Source organism: Notolepis coatsorum (assembly GCF_963971535.1).
Source record: "Notolepis coatsorum genome assembly, chromosome: 9".
Classification (NCBI taxonomy): domain Eukaryota; kingdom Metazoa; phylum Chordata; class Actinopteri; order Aulopiformes; family Paralepididae; genus Notolepis; species Notolepis coatsorum.
This window is the reverse complement of record NC_140173.1, coordinates 79,545,054-79,565,587: the sequence shown is the minus strand read 5'-3', so window position 1 is coordinate 79,565,587 and position 20,534 is coordinate 79,545,054. Positions and strand designations below refer to the sequence as shown.

The following is a 20,534-nucleotide window of genomic DNA, read 5'->3' as shown; positions in this document are numbered from 1 at the left end:
ACCTTTTTGTTTTTTAAACTTGTTTTGTTTCTATGTTCGAGACAAATCAAAATCAAATAGCAAGGCCACGCTTTAAAAGATAGGAGTGCGTCACCTTGTTTGTAGAGCTATAACTATATTCTATATTAATTTGGTCGCCAGGCTTATATTCACAATAAACCATCCCACGCCAGCTCTATTTGTCTATGGAGAAGTTCCCCTTCTTTGCAGGGCTATAACTTTTTAATGTATTGCTAAATTGACATTACTATGGCCCATTCAACGTCAAGTATCTATTGTTCAGGGTGTAGCAACGTTATACTTTTTCATTCACATATTCATACTAAAATACGGTCTAAAGTATAAGTATGTTTTTATCGTTTTCTGCAGCATTCTCCAGAACGTGATTTATAGCCCTAAATGCATTATATTGATGATCAAATACAGTTTGATAGCAATCTGCGCGAGATTATTTTTTTCAAATGGACGTGCTTCTAGAAGTTACTACTTACCATCTGATGTTGACCGGATGAGGGGGGGGGGGTCGTTTATAATTCTGTGGCCAACGTTAGATGATTCATCTAGTGTGGGTGATATGATCATTAGAGCAGTTTGTATCCAACACGTTAAAAAATAACGCTGAAACTTACCGTAGCTTCCTCGTAGCGTTGGGCGATGAGCGTGGAGCAGAAATATTCCTATTATGGGATGTAGAAATATGCGATCCATCTCCAGGTTGTATAATAGTATATACGTCCAAATCATGTTGTTTATCGAGTTATTGGTAACGGATTGCTATCCATTGTGTCTAGCTCGAGTGATCGGACCGAATTGGAATGAGCACCAGCTTCCGTTTCCTGTTTCCGGTTTGGGCGATCCGCCGATCCGCCACCAGATGGCGCTCTTGAACCGTTGGAGAGTTGAGAGGGGATCAACAGTAGATCTCAAGTCTCCGGGGGAGAAATATGATTGCGATCACATATTTTTGAAATATTGATATCAAAGACGTGGTATGGCGTCTTTGGCAGAATGAGCATGGCGGGGAATGACGTGGTAAGGCATTTTTGGCGACCATAGTGTTAAAGCTATGGATACAATACTATGGCCCATTTGACATCACCTATCTATCGTTCAATATGTGAAAAAGAATACAATTTTCCATACATACTTTCCCGTGTTATACCATGGTGAATAAAAGTATGGTTTTAGAGCGGTCTAGGGTAATTCCCGAAATGCTGAGTTAAAGCCTTATACGTCAATTCTACTATAGGCGTTGCCGTTTCTTGCCTGTACACGTTTCTGATTATTTGATTGTCAGTAACGGCATTCGTATTGAACACTAAAAATGCTTATCAGCGTGATCGGTATAAAAGCATTGCAGGATCAAGCTAAAATTGACGTTAGATAGTCCTTACCTTTGATCGGGAGTATTCCAAAAATTATATTCCAATTGTTTGATCGCCATTTGGTACATCCGATGTCCATTTTGTCCATGGCATAACCCACCACAACATATGGATCGGGGATATTTGACACACTTCAATGGAACCGGGAGAACCGGTCCACTCGGCCGACAAGGAAAAGTGAGACCGGAGACATTTGGCCGTTACACAGGCCAAGATACAAGGTTATAAAGGGTGCTCGATACCGCCGTCTAGCTGGATGCGGCCAGTATTGCACTTTGGTGATATCAGACTCATTCCCTATGGTAACACCACGGTCCCTGGATGAATAATGAATAAAAATATTGAATAAAAGAAATAACGATGAAAACCCGACTATACTCGGGTCTGGCGCTGAACGGTTGGCGAGTTAACCCGACTTTACTCGGGTCTGGCGTCCATTGAGTTAAGGGATCCATGATAAAAAAAAAAACAATATAAAATACAAAAATATATGTGTGAATATCGGCATATACATATTGATATCTGACTTTTTCCGGCATCTCCCTGGAAAAGCGGTCGTGCTCTAATATAAACACACACCTCCGCAAACAAACAGCAGCTACCCGTCGCTCCTGAAATCCAGAATACCACCAGAAGCAGCTGGAGAAGCTAATAAGAGATGAATGTTTAAAGAAACAACCATTTTCTCTTCCGCCCCCTGAGTGTTTGATGTGCGAGAGGAGACCCTGAGATTAAACTCCACCATTTGCGGTTAATGTTTGAAAAGCTACTGGAGTGGTTCCCAATTAATTTCCACTGTGCTGTGTGTGTGTGTGTGTGTGTGTATATCTTAAGACTGCTTCCAACTTCTCCCGGGCCAAGTCACCCCGAGGAGATCAGCCTGTTCACCACATGACACTAATGTCTAGATCCATCTCCACGCCTGGCCGCTTAGTATACTTTGTGCAGGCCTGCACACACACGCACACACACACACACACACACACACACACACACACACACACACACACACACACACACACACACACACACACACACACACACACACACACACACACACACACACACACACACACACACACACACACACACACACACACACACACACACACACACACACACACACACACACACACACACACACACACACACACACACACACACACACACACACACACACACACACACACACACACACACACACACACACACACAAGTTCACACATGCACATACATACTCATATGCACATGTACACACATGTGCATACACACACACACATCCACACACACACACCCACACACACACACCATCTCTTGGCCATCCATTGGAGTTTAGGATGATGTCTGCTCGACTGAGGGGGGCCAGCTTTGGTGTCAGTGATGTGGCTGTGTAGGACAATTCTGGGACCACACACACACACACACACACGCACGCACACGCACGCACACACACACACACACATAGACAATGCACACACAAGCATACACAAACAACAAACACACACACACACACACAGGCTGCAGCCATTCACACAGGCATACACATACACACACACAGGCAACAGGCACACACACACACACACCATGCTAGAGACCAGTGACTGGACCACACGCTCCTAACACAGCCCCAGGATGGAATACTTTATTTAAAACACAGAACTTTCTAATCATGCAAAAACCTCTTTTTAATGGCGCCTATGTTGATATAATTACCAGGAAGCCATTAGGCGCAATGAAGGTCACGTTCTACACCGAGTACATAGAGAGTAATAAAGCTGCAGTACACGGTGTCTGCTTGGGCAGTCATCCAAGGCCATCACATGATAACTAGCATGAAAAATAGATTTGATCTTCACAGAGACGTCTTTCCATTTAATTTATGCAGTTAAATGGAAAACAGTGGTACATGAATCATTTAGTCGGCGGCGCACGCTAATGAAATGAGATTATGACAGATATTAATTTGTATGCCTTGTACCATATTTGTGATTGGTATGGCATATCTAATTTGCTGTACAGGCTAAATGTATATATATATTTTTGTTGTTGTTTGTCTTCAGTGTGGGTGAAAGTCATGTGTTCATGAATCAGCCCAACAAAGACCGCTGCTAAGTCCTCAGCATCAGAGAGGTAAGTGAGGGAGAAGATGTGGTCTCTAAGTCCTCAGCATCAGAGAGGTAAGTGAGGGAGAAGAAGTGGTCTCTAAGTCTTCAGCATCAGAGAGGTAAGCAGGGCGAGGGAGAAGAAGTGGTCTCTAAGTCCTCAGCATCAGAGAGGTAAGCAGGGCGAGGGAGAAGTGGTCTCTAAGTCCTCAGCATCAGAGGTAAGCAGGGCGAAGGAGAAGAAGTGGTCTCTAAGTCCTCAGCATCAGAGAGGTAAGCAGGGCGAGGGAGAAGTGGTCTCTAAGTCCTCAGCATCAGAGAGGTAAGCAGGGCGAGGGAGAAGAAGTGGTCTCTAAGTCCTCAGCATCAGAGAGGTAAGTGAGGGAGAAGAAGTGGTCTCTAAGTCCTCAGCATTAGAGAGGTAAGCGAGGGATAATAAGTGGTGTCTAAGTCCTCAGCATCAGAGAGGTAAGCAGGGCGAGGGAGAAGAAGTCTGCATTTCTCCCTGTCGGTTCCGTAAGTCAGCTAAATCAGCTCCATCAGCTAGCAAAAAAAAGGGTGTGCGTCAGTAAACAGCAGACGCGATCAATCAAGACAATCTTCCCTGCTGGAGAGACGTCTTCAACATTCTATTAACGCCACAGCCATCGCTCGTAGAGGAGTAATCCATTCGGTTACCTCTCTCCTTGTCTGATCACAATGGTAGATGACAGTGGAGGTTATTCCATGACAACACGTGAAACACAAATTCAATCATAATTCATAATTATTATTAATTTACACATATATACCAGGGTTCGGTGCTAGGTCCGCTCCTTTTTATGATTTACCTCCTCCCACTCGGTGACATCATAAGGAAACATGGCCTCCACTTCTATGCAGACGACACACAGCTTTACCTCCACACCAAACCCTCGGCTCCCCTTCCTCCCCCCTCCCTCACTGCCTGCCTCCAGGACATAAAAACATGGATGACCACCAACTTCCTTCAACTCAATAGTAAGAAGACCGAACTCATAGTTATAGCCTCCCCAGCCCTCCTCCAAAAGATCGACCACCTTGTTCTCTCCATGGATGGCTACTCCATCTGCCCCTCCACAGAGGTAAGGAACCTGGGCGTAATACTGGACTCCACCCTCTCATTTCACCCTCACGTCAAGTCTGTCACCAGATCCGCCTTCTTCCACCTCAGAACCATCTCCCGCCTCCGCCCCTCACTCTCCGACACCTCAGCGGAAACACTCATTCACGCCTTCATCACTTCCCGCCTCGACTACTGTAACGGAATCCTTCTTGGTGCCTCCAAGAAGGTTCTGGATCGCTTACAGTACGTCCAAAACTCTGCTGCGAGGGTCCTCACGCGCACCAAACCCTGGCAGCACATCACCCCCACCCTGCAAAAACTCCACTGGCTCCCCATCAACTACCGAATCCCCTACAAGATCCTCCTCCTCACCTACAAATCCCTGCACGGGTTGGCCCCTTCCTACCTGACCAACCTACTCCACCCCTACACTCCAGCACGAGGCCTCCGATCCTCCAACTCCGACCTCCTCACCATCCCCCGCACCAGGCGTTCCACACTGGGAGACCGAGCTTTCGCTGCAGCAGCCCCCAGACTGTGGAACTCCCTCTCCCCCCTCATCCGAGGCTCTGACACCATCAACCTCTTCAAAACCAAGCTAAAAACCCACCTGTTCACACTTGCCTTCACGCAACACGGCCCCGCTCCCAAGTAGCCCACCCCTGACTCTTTTTAAGCCACAGATTCCGTTGTTTTGTTTTGTTTTGTTGTTTGTTTGTTAATTTCAACCACTTCATCCAATTGGACAGATCTTGCCTCCTTTTTTTTATCTTTTTTATCTCTTTTATCTTATTTGTTTTTTCTTGTTGTTACTATACACAGATCTTTTATGTATTTTATTATATTTTTTCAATTTTATTTCTTATTTTTTCCATCCTTTCCTTGTACAGTGTCCTTGAGTCTGAGAAAGGCGCTTCTCTCTTAAAATCCAATCTATTATTATTATTATTATTATTATTATTATTATTATTATTATTATTATTATTATTATTATTATTATTATTATTATTATTATATATTTTTTTTTATTAGAAATGTTTTCCTCTGTAAAAAAATTCCAGTGAATTTTCTTTTCTTCAAAAATTGCCAAAAGTGACAGCTCTGAGTTCTCTGATCAGGCCTGCAGTCAGTAATGGCTAGCTGTCAATCACTCAGGTGCAACTTTCCCTGCACGGGCTGACCTTATGAATATAATAGCCAATCAAAATAGGCTATTAACGTCATATAAGCCCGGTCCGTGCAATATTGCTCTTGCCATTCACGAACAGGGATTGAATGATTGACAGCCTTGAAATCCAATCAGAGAATGGTGCCAGCTCTGCGGCTCTGCAGTTGCATACTGTTGATTGCTATGCGGAACTGCGGGGCGGCGCCAGTTAAGCAAGTGTACTTAGTTTCGATTCAATGCGTTGACTAGGCTCGTGGTTCGGTAATAACAAGATATAAGAAGTGTATTCTCAGGAGTTGGAGAGATCAGCACGAGATACTGTACATTACTGACAGTGTTGGATTTGGATTTATATGGAGTCTGGACGCGTGTATACTTTTACCAACACGTTTGTGTTTCCGGGTTCCCGTTTTGCACTCTGATTGGCCACTGACCTACACGCGTATGCCCCCCTCGCTATCGCCGCTGGGGCGTGAGATATGAAGACAGATTTAACTGGGTATAGGAAGGAAGTACCATACAAGCCGCAAATTGAACATGCAGTGAGTCTGCGACAAAAACCCAATAATAAACACTCGAAACAGCTATTACCAGACAATTACAACAGCAGTGGTGCCTGCTTCAAATGTCACGTATTATAGGCTATAAGCCCGTGTAGATCTATTCGGAATAATAAACATATACGCCCCTCTAGCAAAACATGACACAATGTGATCCTATCTCCGATAGAGCGGCTGGTCGCAGAGACGCGAGTTGAACGAACACATCAGGAGGAGAATGAATGAATGAATGAAAACTTTATTTAACAGATTGCAGAATGGGTACAATACAGTACGGCTCAATACACACAATTGTTAAGGGGATGCAGACCAGAGAAAGACTTTTGTCTTGTTTACATCAGGTTCATTCATTCATTCATTCTCCTCCCGATGTGTTCGTTCAACTTGCGTCTCTGCGACCAGCCGCTCTATCGGAGATAGGATCACATTGTGTCATGTTTTGCTAGAGGGTGTATATGTTTATTATTCCGAATAGATCTACACAGGCTTATAGCCTATAATACGTGACATTTGAAGCAGGCACCACTGCTGTTGTAATTGTCTGGTAATAGCTGTTTCGAGTGTTTATTATTGGGTTGTTGTCGCAGACTCACTGCATGTTCAATTTGCGGCTCGTATGGTACTTCCTTCCTATACCCAGTTAAATCTGTCTTCATATCTCACGCCCCAAAGGCGATAGCGAGGGGGGCGTACGCGTGTAGGTCAGTGGCCAATCAGAGCGCAAAACTGATCTTTCTTTCTCTCTCTCTTTTTCTCTCTCTCCCTGTCTCTCATGCTCTCTCTCGCTCTCTCTCTCTCCCTGTCTATCTCGCTCTCTCTCTTTCTCTCTCTCTCTCTCACTGCCTCTCTCTCTCTCTCTATCTCTCTCTCTCGATGTGTCCCCAAAATGAATGGAAGCGAATGAGGAGCCTGACACCTGGGAGGAATGGGGGTGTTGCAGCGTTGGGGATGTTTAAAAAATATCATTTAATATATAATATAATATAATAATTTGTGCTTCACCAAAAAATTTGGTCAGCAGCCGCCACTGGTAGATGTTATGTTTTTGATATTTCCTCAAAAAGGAAACCGTGAAAGATGCAAATTGAATTCATTGATTGCTGGTACAATGACGTGCCACATATGTGTCAGGGTGATGTTGTGGGCAGGCTGTGAGGGGGACATATATAGATTTTTTTTTATCACAGGCATGAATTAGGGAGTGTTAATTTTGTTGACTAAATTGATGACGAAAGATGTTCGTCAACGAAGGTTTTTTTCATGACGACAACGAGACTTGACGTCACGTTATTGAAGACCATGTCACGCTAACGAGACTAAATAGTTTATTAAATATCGTTGACCACAACTGAGGACACAAAAATGTAATTTACAAAAACCAGGACGAAATTTCTCTTCATGTATGTTGATATTGTTGACTAAAACAAGACGAGACAAAATAATTATAACTTTTCTTAATGCCATCGTCCCGAGTAGAGCAGTGTGACGGGGAGCTCCATTATCAGCATTAGCTGGAGCTATTTGAAAAGCTAGTTTTATCTTAACGTTACCTTGGCTAAAGTTGGGACTATTCATAATCCAGCTGCAGACCTGCAAGCAAAGTACAGCAAGTTGGCAAAGGAGTATTCCAAAGGTAAATCACTTTGTCACCAGTAACGTTACATTGTTTGTATTTCCATCTAGCTCGTGTTAGCTAGTGGCTAACCTAACTCACGCTAATGTGGCTAACTGATCGACCTCTCCCACACAATTAATGACATGTTGCGGACAGCCATACCGGTGACAATGTTTAGCTTTTAGTGCCAAATGATAAGAGTCTGAGGCGGAGTCTCAAAAGAGAATGTTGAATATTTATTTTGCATTAAAAATCACAACAGAGCCTCTGCTACTACAGTAGCTAACCTAAACGGAGCCTTCTGGATAGGAAGTGCGCAACAACGTATAATGTCAGTGTGGAACCAACGTGCCAACAACCATTCCGTGGGTGAACTCATTGAGCTTAGTTGTCAATTAACCCACCTGTTCACACTTGCCTTCACGCAACACGGCCCCGCTCCCAAGTAGCCCACCCCTGACTCTTTTTAAGCCACAGATTCCGTTGTTTTGTTTTGTTTTGTTGTTTGTTTGTTAATTTCAACCACTTCATCCAATTGGACAGATCTTGCCTCCTTTTTTTTATCTTTTTTATCTCTTTTATCTTATTTGTTTTTTCTTGTTGTTACTATACACAGATCTTTTATGTATTTTATTATATTTTTTCAATTTTATTTCTTATTTTTTCCATCCTTTCCTTGTACAGTGTCCTTGAGTCTGAGAAAGGCGCTTCTCTCTTAAAATCCAATCTATTATTATTATTATTATTATTATTATTATTATTATTATTATTATTATTATTATTATTATTATTATTATTATTATTATTATATATTTTTTTTTATTAGAAATGTTTTCCTCTGTAAAAAAATTCCAGTGAATTTTCTTTTCTTCAAAAATTGCCAAAAGTGACAGCTCTGAGTTCTCTGATCAGGCCTGCAGTCAGTAATGGCTAGCTGTCAATCACTCAGGTGCAACTTTCCCTGCACGGGCTGACCTTATGAATATAATAGCCAATCAAAATAGGCTATTAACGTCATATAAGCCCGGTCCGTGCAATATTGCTCTTGCCATTCACGAACAGGGATTGAATGATTGACAGCCTTGAAATCCAATCAGAGAATGGTGCCAGCTCTGCGGCTCTGCAGTTGCATACTGTTGATTGCTATGCGGAACTGCGGGGCGGCGCCAGTTAAGCAAGTGTACTTAGTTTCGATTCAATGCGTTGACTAGGCTCGTGGTTCGGTAATAACAAGATATAAGAAGTGTATTCTCAGGAGTTGGAGAGATCAGCACGAGATACTGTACATTACTGACAGTGTTGGATTTGGATTTATATGGAGTCTGGACGCGTGTATACTTTTACCAACACGTTTGTGTTTCCGGGTTCCCGTTTTGCACTCTGATTGGCCACTGACCTACACGCGTATGCCCCCCTCGCTATCGCCGCTGGGGCGTGAGATATGAAGACAGATTTAACTGGGTATAGGAAGGAAGTACCATACAAGCCGCAAATTGAACATGCAGTGAGTCTGCGACAAAAACCCAATAATAAACACTCGAAACAGCTATTACCAGACAATTACAACAGCAGTGGTGCCTGCTTCAAATGTCACGTATTATAGGCTATAAGCCCGTGTAGATCTATTCGGAATAATAAACATATACGCCCCTCTAGCAAAACATGACACAATGTGATCCTATCTCCGATAGAGCGGCTGGTCGCAGAGACGCGAGTTGAACGAACACATCAGGAGGAGAATGAATGAATGAATGAAAACTTTATTTAACAGATTGCAGAATGGGTACAATACAGTACGGCTCAATACACACAATTGTTAAGGGGATGCAGACCAGAGAAAGACTTTTGTCTTGTTTACATCAGGTTCATTCATTCATTCATTCTCCTCCCGATGTGTTCGTTCAACTTGCGTCTCTGCGACCAGCCGCTCTATCGGAGATAGGATCACATTGTGTCATGTTTTGCTAGAGGGTGTATATGTTTATTATTCCGAATAGATCTACACAGGCTTATAGCCTATAATACGTGACATTTGAAGCAGGCACCACTGCTGTTGTAATTGTCTGGTAATAGCTGTTTCGAGTGTTTATTATTGGGTTGTTGTCGCAGACTCACTGCATGTTCAATTTGCGGCTCGTATGGTACTTCCTTCCTATACCCAGTTAAATCTGTCTTCATATCTCACGCCCCAAAGGCGATAGCGAGGGGGGCGTACGCGTGTAGGTCAGTGGCCAATCAGAGCGCAAAACTGATCTTTCTTTCTCTCTCTCTTTTTCTCTCTCTCCCTGTCTCTCATGCTCTCTCTCGCTCTCTCTCTCTCCCTGTCTATCTCGCTCTCTCTCTTTCTCTCTCTCTCTCTCACTGCCTCTCTCTCTCTCTCTATCTCTCTCTCTCGATGTGTCCCCAAAATGAATGGAAGCGAATGAGGAGCCTGACACCTGGGAGGAATGGGGGTGTTGCAGCGTTGGGGATGTTTAAAAAATATCATTTAATATATAATATAATATAATAATTTGTGCTTCACCAAAAAATTTGGTCAGCAGCCGCCACTGGTAGATGTTATGTTTTTGATATTTCCTCAAAAAGGAAACCGTGAAAGATGCAAATTGAATTCATTGATTGCTGGTACAATGACGTGCCACATATGTGTCAGGGTGATGTTGTGGGCAGGCTGTGAGGGGGACATATATAGATTTTTTTTTATCACAGGCATGAATTAGGGAGTGTTAATTTTGTTGACTAAATTGATGACGAAAGATGTTCGTCAACGAAGGTTTTTTTCATGACGACAACGAGACTTGACGTCACGTTATTGAAGACCATGTCACGCTAACGAGACTAAATAGTTTATTAAATATCGTTGACCACAACTGAGGACACAAAAATGTAATTTACAAAAACCAGGACGAAATTTCTCTTCATGTATGTTGATATTGTTGACTAAAACAAGACGAGACAAAATAATTATAACTTTTCTTAATGCCATCGTCCCGAGTAGAGCAGTGTGACGGGGAGCTCCATTATCAGCATTAGCTGGAGCTATTTGAAAAGCTAGTTTTATCTTAACGTTACCTTGGCTAAAGTTGGGACTATTCATAATCCAGCTGCAGACCTGCAAGCAAAGTACAGCAAGTTGGCAAAGGAGTATTCCAAAGGTAAATCACTTTGTCACCAGTAACGTTACATTGTTTGTATTTCCATCTAGCTCGTGTTAGCTAGTGGCTAACCTAACTCACGCTAATGTGGCTAACTGATCGACCTCTCCCACACAATTAATGACATGTTGCGGACAGCCATACCGGTGACAATGTTTAGCTTTTAGTGCCAAATGATAAGAGTCTGAGGCGGAGTCTCAAAAGAGAATGTTGAATATTTATTTTGCATTAAAAATCACAACAGAGCCTCTGCTACTACAGTAGCTAACCTAAACGGAGCCTTCTGGATAGGAAGTGCGCAACAACGTATAATGTCAGTGTGGAACCAACGTGCCAACAACCATTCCGTGGGTGAACTCATTGAGCTTAGTTGTCAATTAATGATACTAATACTAATCTATACAATCACCTGTTGTTGAATAAATACCATTACTTTCTAGTTATTACTAAAAAACAGTATATATATATATAAAAAAAAAATGTTGTATTGGATCAGTATAACCAGACCTAGACCACCTCTAACTCTAACCCCTAACCAGACCTAGACCACCTCTAACTTTAACCCCTAAGTTAGGGTTGTGACTTAGAGGTGGTCTAGGTCCGGATAGGGGTTAAGAGTTGGTCTGCCCTTTACATCCATCTATCTAAATAATAATAATAAATTATTGTGAATGTGATTTTATATAATGTTTTTATGCAAGCAGATTGCAATCAGTGTGTACTACTACTAGTACTACTGTGTGTTCTGTTTACTTAGTTTACAGTATCCCGTTATAGAATAAACCGCTGCCAGACACAGCAGATAGAGAGAGGACAGACACAGCAGAGAGAGAACAGACATGGCAGAGAGAAAGGAAAGACACAGCAAACAGAAGACAGACGGAGTTCAGCGTCGTCTCTCTGGTCAGAAACAACGTCACCACATCCGTAATGCTCTCTTTGATGCATACATTGGACCATGTCTACACCAACATATACTGTAGGAGCAACAATACATTGGACCATGTCTACACCAACATATACTGTAGGAGCAACAATACATTGGACCATGTCTACACCAACATAATACTGTAGGAGCAACAATACATTGGACCATGTCTACACCAACATAATACTGTAGGAGCAACAATACATTGGACCATGTCTACACCAACATATACTGTAGGAGCAACAATACATTGGACCATGTCTACACCAACATATACTGTAGGAGCAACAATACATTGGACCATGTCTACACCAACATATACTGTAGGAGCAATAATACATTGGACCATGTCTACACCAACATATACTGTAGGAGCAACAATACATTGGACCATGTCTACACCAACATATACTAGCAATAATACATTGGACAATGTCTACAACACCAACATATATACTTCCTGTGTATCACTTGTGCCGCCGACTCAGATTCCCCTAGGTTAAAAAATAAATACGCAATTTAAATCAGAAAAATGTTCCATGTTGAGTATTTGTGACTTCTGACAAGTTTTTTTCCATTAACAAAAAATAGACAAAAATGTCATCCGTTTTCGTCGACTAAATAGACTAAAACTAAAAAGACAAAATTGAGACAAAAACTGACTAAGACTAAAATGCTCAGACATTTAGTTGACTAAAACTGACTAAACGAAAAATAAATGAAGATGACTAAATATGATGAAAACGAAAAAGGAGCACTTGACACATGACTAAGACTAAAACTAAAATGAAAATAGCTGCCAAAATTAACACTGGTCCCAATACCACTTTCCTTTCAGACCAAGTACAAGTGCGGCACGGTGGTACAGTGGTTAACATTGTCGCCGCACAGCAAGAAGGTCCTGGGTTCGATTCCCGCTTGGGGACCAGGTGGGATATCTCCCGGGCCATTCTGTGTGGAGTTTGCATGTTCTCCCCGTGCTCGCAAGGGTTTCCCCCCAAGAAAAAGAGATAAACCCAATGGAAAAACATGCAGAACAGATGCCTGACGAAGACTGACAGGAGCACTTGGATTGGTCCCCGGGGCGCCGCAGCCCATGTCTGCTCCCGGCTGCCCTTGGGGGCAGGGTCAACGGGATGGGTCAAGCGCAGAGAGGCATTTCATCCGCGACCCAATGCATGTGTGTGTGTGTGTGTTCCAGTGTGTTGCCTATCTCGCATGCGTGTGTTCATCTGCATGACAAATAAAGACTTCTTCTTCAAGTACTTCAGTACATTTGGTTACCGAGTACCGATATGAGTAATAATTATTATACCATTACAGATCTAACAATGACTTTGAAAACCCACTTCCTGACTGTAACTAATTAAATATACAACATGACGCTGTTGCTGACATTTTAAATAATATACTGTAAATAATAACGTTCAATTTAGTGTTTTCCTGAACAAACATGGCAGTGAGTAGTAGTATGCTGCTGTAAGAGTACAGCAGCACAGTAACGGACCCGATACTGATACCGATACTGAGACTGGTATCAGCATCCCTAGCATGAATCCGGTATTCCCCTGTAATCATTGCTGTGGGTTTTTCAAATGGGTCAGTTATTCAGTGGAGCTCTCCCTTGTTCTGGTGGCCCGCTGCCAATAACCTGTGACCCATGATGACCCCCAGATAATCTCAGTGGTCAACTCAGTTAACCATATCAGAAATCAGATGTCCCATCCTTTCCCACCTTACACTCTGTTGTCCTGTGTGTGTGTGTGTGTGTGTGTGTGTGTGTCGCACACTCTTATGCGCCGCCAGCCAGATGATCTGCCCCGCCCTCAATCAATCACCTCGCGGAGGAGACGAGCTGCGCTCCTAAACATCACCTCCTCGGTGGCGACAAACCTTCAGAGGACACCTCCTCGTCCTCACACACCCCCGACACCCACTTACAGAGTGAGAAATGGCAGACGCTACCGTATGCTGCATCCTGATGTCGTCTCCGGACAGAGGGGAGGGGAGGCGGTGCCGCGCGCTAACTTTCCCCCGTTTTCCAGACAAGACAAGCCAGACAAATAACTTTTTGGGCAAATGGGAAAATAATAGGCTGTTCTCAATGAATAGCTCCTCAGGGAGTCGAGGCCGGAATAATTCAATTACAATCAGGTCAAAACCACAACATTTCTCACAGGGTGAGATCGTTTTCTTTCTTGCTGCATCGTTTCTCAACTTAACATAATTCCCGCACAAGCACAAACGTTGCACCTTCGCCTGCGATTCCGTCCCTCTGTGTGCGGTGGCCTACTGTACATGAACGAAGCGCATAAATAGCTGATATGATGGGAACCCGCTGTGAACTGGTAAACCTAGATTCACTGTGTCCAACGTCCTGCAGGCGGAGAACAGTGACAGGCTTTGTTCACATGCTCTGCTCCCATCTGACCCACTTTGGCTGGTGGTAATAGGGCTTGGGTCCATATGGGGGGGTTCAGGGCCACCTTCCAACATACAGGCACCCTCCCATAGGACACTATTCAGTCTATGGAGGTGAACACGAGAGGAGCAGGAGTGTTACACAACAAAAATAGGAATCCCATTAAACGTCTTCATTATTCTCTCCTCATTAGATGGTTTTGTATTGGTGCAATGAAAAAAACAAGGATTAGTGGTTAAAATACTTGAAACACATTAGCCTGTTGGCCACCTACTAATATCTAGTGCAGCCCAAGTGTATACGTCAGGAAACCGCTCCCTCCCTCTAACCTGCCAGAGGTGGTGGTAACAGACGGGCCCTGCTGACGGCACCACAGCTGCAGCAGAAACGCCGTAAACACACACAAGGCATAAAGGCTGTCAGTCAACCCGCTGACGCACGCGGTCCCCTGAGGAGAGGGGGGGGGGGGCAGCCAGACAGACCAAAAACAGACACCCTGGCCAGACTATTGGGAACAGCTGGCCGCCAAACAGCCCACTCGCTAAGGGCACCTGCAAGGCATTGCCTTGGCACCCCCGATAGCGACAGGGGTGGGTCTGATAAGGTCAGAGGTCACCTGCCACAATCTGAGAAACCTTCAGCTGGATGTCCTTTAGAGCCACCCATCATCTATCAATCACACCAGTGGTGCTGCGGGCAGAGGTCCAGTAATGGCACAATTAAGTCTCCTGAGAGACAGATGACATCATGCTATATAGTGTGCCCGAGGGGGAGGGGGAGGGGCTGTATTATTCCTCTGCTATTTGAAATGAACTGTCAGGGGCATAAGGGCAGCATTGAAAGTGAATATGCAAAGGTCACTACTGTAGGCTATAGGTGTGTAGGTGTGTGTGTGTGTGTGCGTGCATGTGTGTGTGCACGTGCATGAGAGAGAGGGAGAGACAGACAAGAGACGATGACGGCGCGCTTCTGATTTTTTTTTCTATTAGAAGTCCTCCGACAATCAACAATGGCTTTGATCTCTCTGCCCCTCATCATCAGGGATGTCACTGTCGCTACCAGGTGGAGAAGGCAGATGACTGAGTCAGACGGTGGGGGAGGGGGAGGTATCGATCGCTGACCCTTGGGGCGGGCAGGAGTGATCAAGGAAGCCATCATAATGTTCACCATCACCGTGTGTCTGCATCTCCTCTGACAGAACGTATCGACTCCGGCTCGGCCCGGTCTGTCTCTCTGCCAAAGCCCACTAACTTGCCCTGCATTATGCTGTTATATGATGCCATAGTGCCATACAGTATATTATCCCTTTCGAGACAGTTACTGTGGCAGTCGGGGGTTAAGCACAGTGACAGTGAGGGTAATGACTTAGCCTCCACTATAGAGCTAAGCCCCGCAGACTCTACTATCAATTCCCACGCCTGGTCCCCCGAACAGTGAGAGACTGTTGCTGTGATGACAGCCATTATGGCCCCCAGAGGGACAAACAGCAGAGACACAGAGCAGAGCAGAGCAGAGCAGAGCAGAGCAGAGCAGAGCAGAGCAGAGCAGAGCAGAGCAGAGCAGAGCAGAGCAGAGCAGAGCGGGGGGCTTGGCTCCGGTACTCACAGTTTCTCCAAGGCAGCCAGGCCGTAGAAGGAGGCGTTCCGCAGCAGGGATATCTTGTTGTTGCTGAGGATCCTGAGAGAGAGAGAGAGAGAGAGAGAGAGAGAGAGAGAGAGAGAGAGAGAGAGAGAGAGAGAGAGAGAGATGAGAAAGTAGGGGGGGGGGGGGGGGGGGGGGGGCACATTTGTAAATACCAGAGAAAATACAGCGGCGGGGGAAATGACTTTACTCAAATGTCCGATAAATTATTCATCCTGTCAATAAGTCTCGCCCGAGATACGGATTTATCTCTGATTAGATTGCAGCCATAAATTTCTCATCCCAGCCGTGTTTCTGTCTTATTTATGGCCGTTTGTGGTTCAAATGGGTAATGAACCAACCCCCCAACCCCTCCCCCACCCCCTCCTAACGCCACCCGACGCCACCCGCACCCCCTCCCTGTGTCAGAGCAGCATCCTCCTAGAAGGGCCCTAATGCAATGCCTATTCAGCACAATTCAATCATCCATTGCTTGCTGTATAACAGCAAACAAATCAATGAAGTACACCGCAGGGATATTGAGGTGATAAATGAATATTCAAATAGGATGCAGTGCTGAAGCCACTTTTGGCCGCGAACCGAGCAACTCGTATGAGTCGGTCTGTTGCTCTAGTAGTGTGTTGTTCCGTCCCAGAAATGTAAAACATGTTTACTCCCCCCGCTGGAGTTTTGGCACCACAGTTTCGGGGTGACACCTCAAACCGAGCCTGTATTCCAACAGCGTGGGAATTATTCCATCCGGCAATTTTTCCCCACAGAAATGAATGGTGCAATGTTGAAAAGCTTGAGCGTGTGGCGGATTGTTTTCTACCCTTTCTGAGCACGTTCTCCAGCTCGCCACTGGTCAGACAATTTCCAAGGTTGTAACCATGGCAACCGAGGGCATAAAGGGGTCGCATGCACATGAAAAGAAAACCTGGAGGGGACAGACACGTATTCAATGATAAGACATTCAATTGGTTTTAAAAGTGGTAGAGACAACTGCACACAAAACTCTCACTCACACACACACACACACACACCATTTAGTCTCACTCCCTTTCATAACTCAATAACTGCTTGGAACCCCGGCTTGGGGCCATTCTGTGTGGAGTTAACATGTTCACGAATCAAGAATCAAGAGGTTTATTTGTCACATACATACCAAGGCATACAGTTAAATGCGGGTGGTCATGCCCGCATTGATTGTGCAAAATACAATAATAAAATACAATAAAATAGGCATAGAAAATAATTAAATAGATAAGACACAAGATATGCATGGTAAAAAAAATACATGCTAGGTTCCTGAGAAACTGGTTCTTACACTACTATGCAATATACAATTTACAATGTTACCTCTTAATGTATCTAAACTATACAGTACCTCCTTCTTTTAAAGTGTTTCTAAAGATTACATTTTTTAAAGTGAAATTTTGTTTAAAGTGATTGTTTTAGCGGTTGCCGCATGATTCTCCCTGTGTCCGTGCGGGTTTCCTCTAGGGCTGACCTTTGAACCTTTTTTTGGCCGTGGAAGCTTCGGGGCCGAGATTCGATTTTAATTTGAAGCTTCGAGATAAAAAAAAATTATAATAAATTAAATATATATATCATATTTGTTTAAATAATTTTTTGTATCTTATGTTGTGGGACTTGTACAGCACATTGGTCAACTTTGTTGTTTTTAAATGTGCTCTATAAATAAAGTGGATTGGATTGGATTAATTAATTAAATGAATAATGTTACGATTCAAGGTAGGAGTTGAGTCCAATAGTAGAAGGTAATAAGGAGACAGAGATGTGGTTGCTCTTCTAAAAAAATACGTGTTCTTATTATCAGAATCACTAGAGCAAGATACTGTAACGATAACGAATAAGTAGCTAGGCTACAACTGAGGGTATTTAAGGGAAAGATAAACTAAATAATAACAGCAAAGACAAGAGGTCCCACTTCTTGTCCGTGGCCGACTGCTCGCAGTAGTTCTGTTGAAGATCCGACAACAGACAGAGAAACAAGGGATTACGATAAAGGCAAACTCCCAGCAAACCACACGCAGTAATTAGTGACAACAAACCACAGGTGACAGTCAATCAGCGCTAATTACAGAGAACAGGGTGAAGTACTCCAGAATGGCAGTAGGGTTTCCACTAATGGGAGAGGACAGAAACCCAGAACGTTACAGAATAATGAGTCGGGAGCTGTGCTGCCTGGGCGGCTGCTCTCCGTTACACAGCCAACAACATTACATTACATAATTATGTTGCAACCTTCTGTCTATAAAGCATCCAATTATATAAATATTTATATGTAGAGACAATGGCAGAATTCGACTTAACACATTGACTGCCACGCTTCTATCCATCAATGTATGATCACTGCCACCAGTCTAAGCCTATGGAGATGTTCACCTTCTTTGCAGGGCTATAACTTTTTAAATTGTATTGCTAAATTGACATTACTATGGCCCATTCAACATCGATTATCTATCGTTCAGGATGTAGGAACGTTATACTTTTTCATTCATAGATTCATATGAAAATACCGTCTAGAATATAAGTATGTTTTATCGTTTTCTGCAGTCATTCCTAGAACGCTAGTTATAGGCCTAAACGCATAATATAGATTATCGATTGCAGTTTATTCGCGATACAAGCTATATAAAAAAATCCAACTGAATACGATCCTAAACGTTATGACTCATCATGCGCGGATGAAGGGGGGGTCGTTTATAATTCCGTGATCGTCAGTAAATGCTTTATGTAGTATGGGTGATATATTGATCAGAGCGGTTTGCATTGAAAAGAATAAACAATCAAGCTGAAAGTAACGTTACTGTCCTCTTACCGTTCGCCGATGAGACTGGAGGAAAAAGATCGCACTTATTTGACATCGATCGGCTAGATCCATTTCCGATTTGTATGGCGCAATAAACACCCAAATCATATCGATTATTGAGTTATGGCAGCGATCCATATACACGGATGTGTGTCTAGAGTCCCGCAACAATATGTGACTGCCGGACGGATTTCCCAGATGCACCGAGATCACCAGATCCATTTCCGGTTGTAACTCGCCCAATCATCCACCAGGTGGCGGTATTGAAGCGTTGCACGGTTGTGCAGAGTCCCACTGTCTCAGCAGAGGCTGGGTGGCGGAATTATGAATACCATGGCGGAAAAATTTAATATGATCTCAATAACGTCGTACGCCGTGGCTTGGCGGAATTTGCATGACCAGCAAACCCGTCGTACAACGTTATTGGCGGTCAATGTGTTAATTCTTTATTAAGACATGTTTTTATATGGGTCGGAACACAAAAAAAATACTATAGAGAATTGTCAGTGCTGTAAAGTTTAAACCTTTTTAAATCTTAGACAAACTAAACACTTTGCTTTCATGAAATATTGTAAGCCGTCATTTGAGGCTTTATAAAAGCAGCACAATGAACACAAATCTGTCAGTGCCGAGTCCGACCTCATCTTAAATAAGCAAACGGCATTGCTTGTTGTAGTTAACAAAGACAGGCAGAGTTAATGAGGTGTATGACGTTCATTGCATTGGAGGCGCACGATTTTGCAAGTGGGAGAATTTTTTTATAAAAAATTTAATTTAAATTATTATTATAATTTTTTAATATATTAAAATTTTATTTTCCCATTCGAATCCCATGCCCATCGAATGAAGTTTCGAAGCTTTGAGGTATTTAAGACAGCCCTAGTTTCCTCTCACACCATATAACAGACATGCATGCTGGGTATATACTCCTGTCATGGGCCTTGACCGAGGCTCTGGCATTCCACCAGGGGTTGGTCCCCGTGCACGCGACCAAGGCTGCCCACCGCTCAGTTAGGATGGGTTAAATACAGAGGACAAATCCAGGGTATATGTAAAAGTGTACTTGACAATAAAATTTAGCTATCAACTTGAACTTTTTCCATTGGTGACAGTTAGCCCCGCCCCCTATACTTTAGGAGCTCACAACTCAGGAACTTATGGGAGGCGTCATTGGACTCAGTAGAGAGTAGGGGTGGGGGCAAAAATCGATATGTAGTAGTATCGCGATACTGTATCGATACAGGGACGCCAAGTATCGATATTTAATTATTCATAAAAGAATATATATTACATGCAAGGAAGTTGCATTGTTCATTTCAATACCTGTAATAGTACAGTTGTCCACACACACGCACACATGTGCATTCAGTTAAGTTGGAATATGACTGTAATACAAACAGTTCAGTTTGTCAGGTACATGCAACGCAGATTACAGTGTTTACATCTGTCTGCTTGAGAAAATACCATGTTCTGCAATAAAAATTATTGAAGTGAGATGAACAGACTGAACTTTATTTTATTAGATAAAACATGTTGACAAAGTTTTACTTTGCAGTTGAAAAAAGGTAATAAATCGCAATATATCGCAATATTAATATCGCAATACTCAGCATATCGCAATATATTTAGTATCACAATACTATCGTATCGTGACTCAAG

At 43.3% G+C, this 20,534-nt stretch overlaps 1 protein-coding gene across 1 annotated transcript in view; it reads right to left on the bottom strand.

Annotated features, from left to right (window-relative positions):
* adgra1b (adhesion G protein-coupled receptor A1b) overlaps positions 1-20,534 on the bottom strand; it is a gene marked incomplete at its 3' end in the record, with an annotated part of 723,468 nt that overhangs the window by 659,251 nt on the left and 43,683 nt on the right. The window contains 1 exon segment of the mRNA XM_084321924.1: positions 16,025-16,096. Within this exon segment, the coding sequence (XP_084178050.1) occupies positions 16,025-16,096 (72 nt within the window).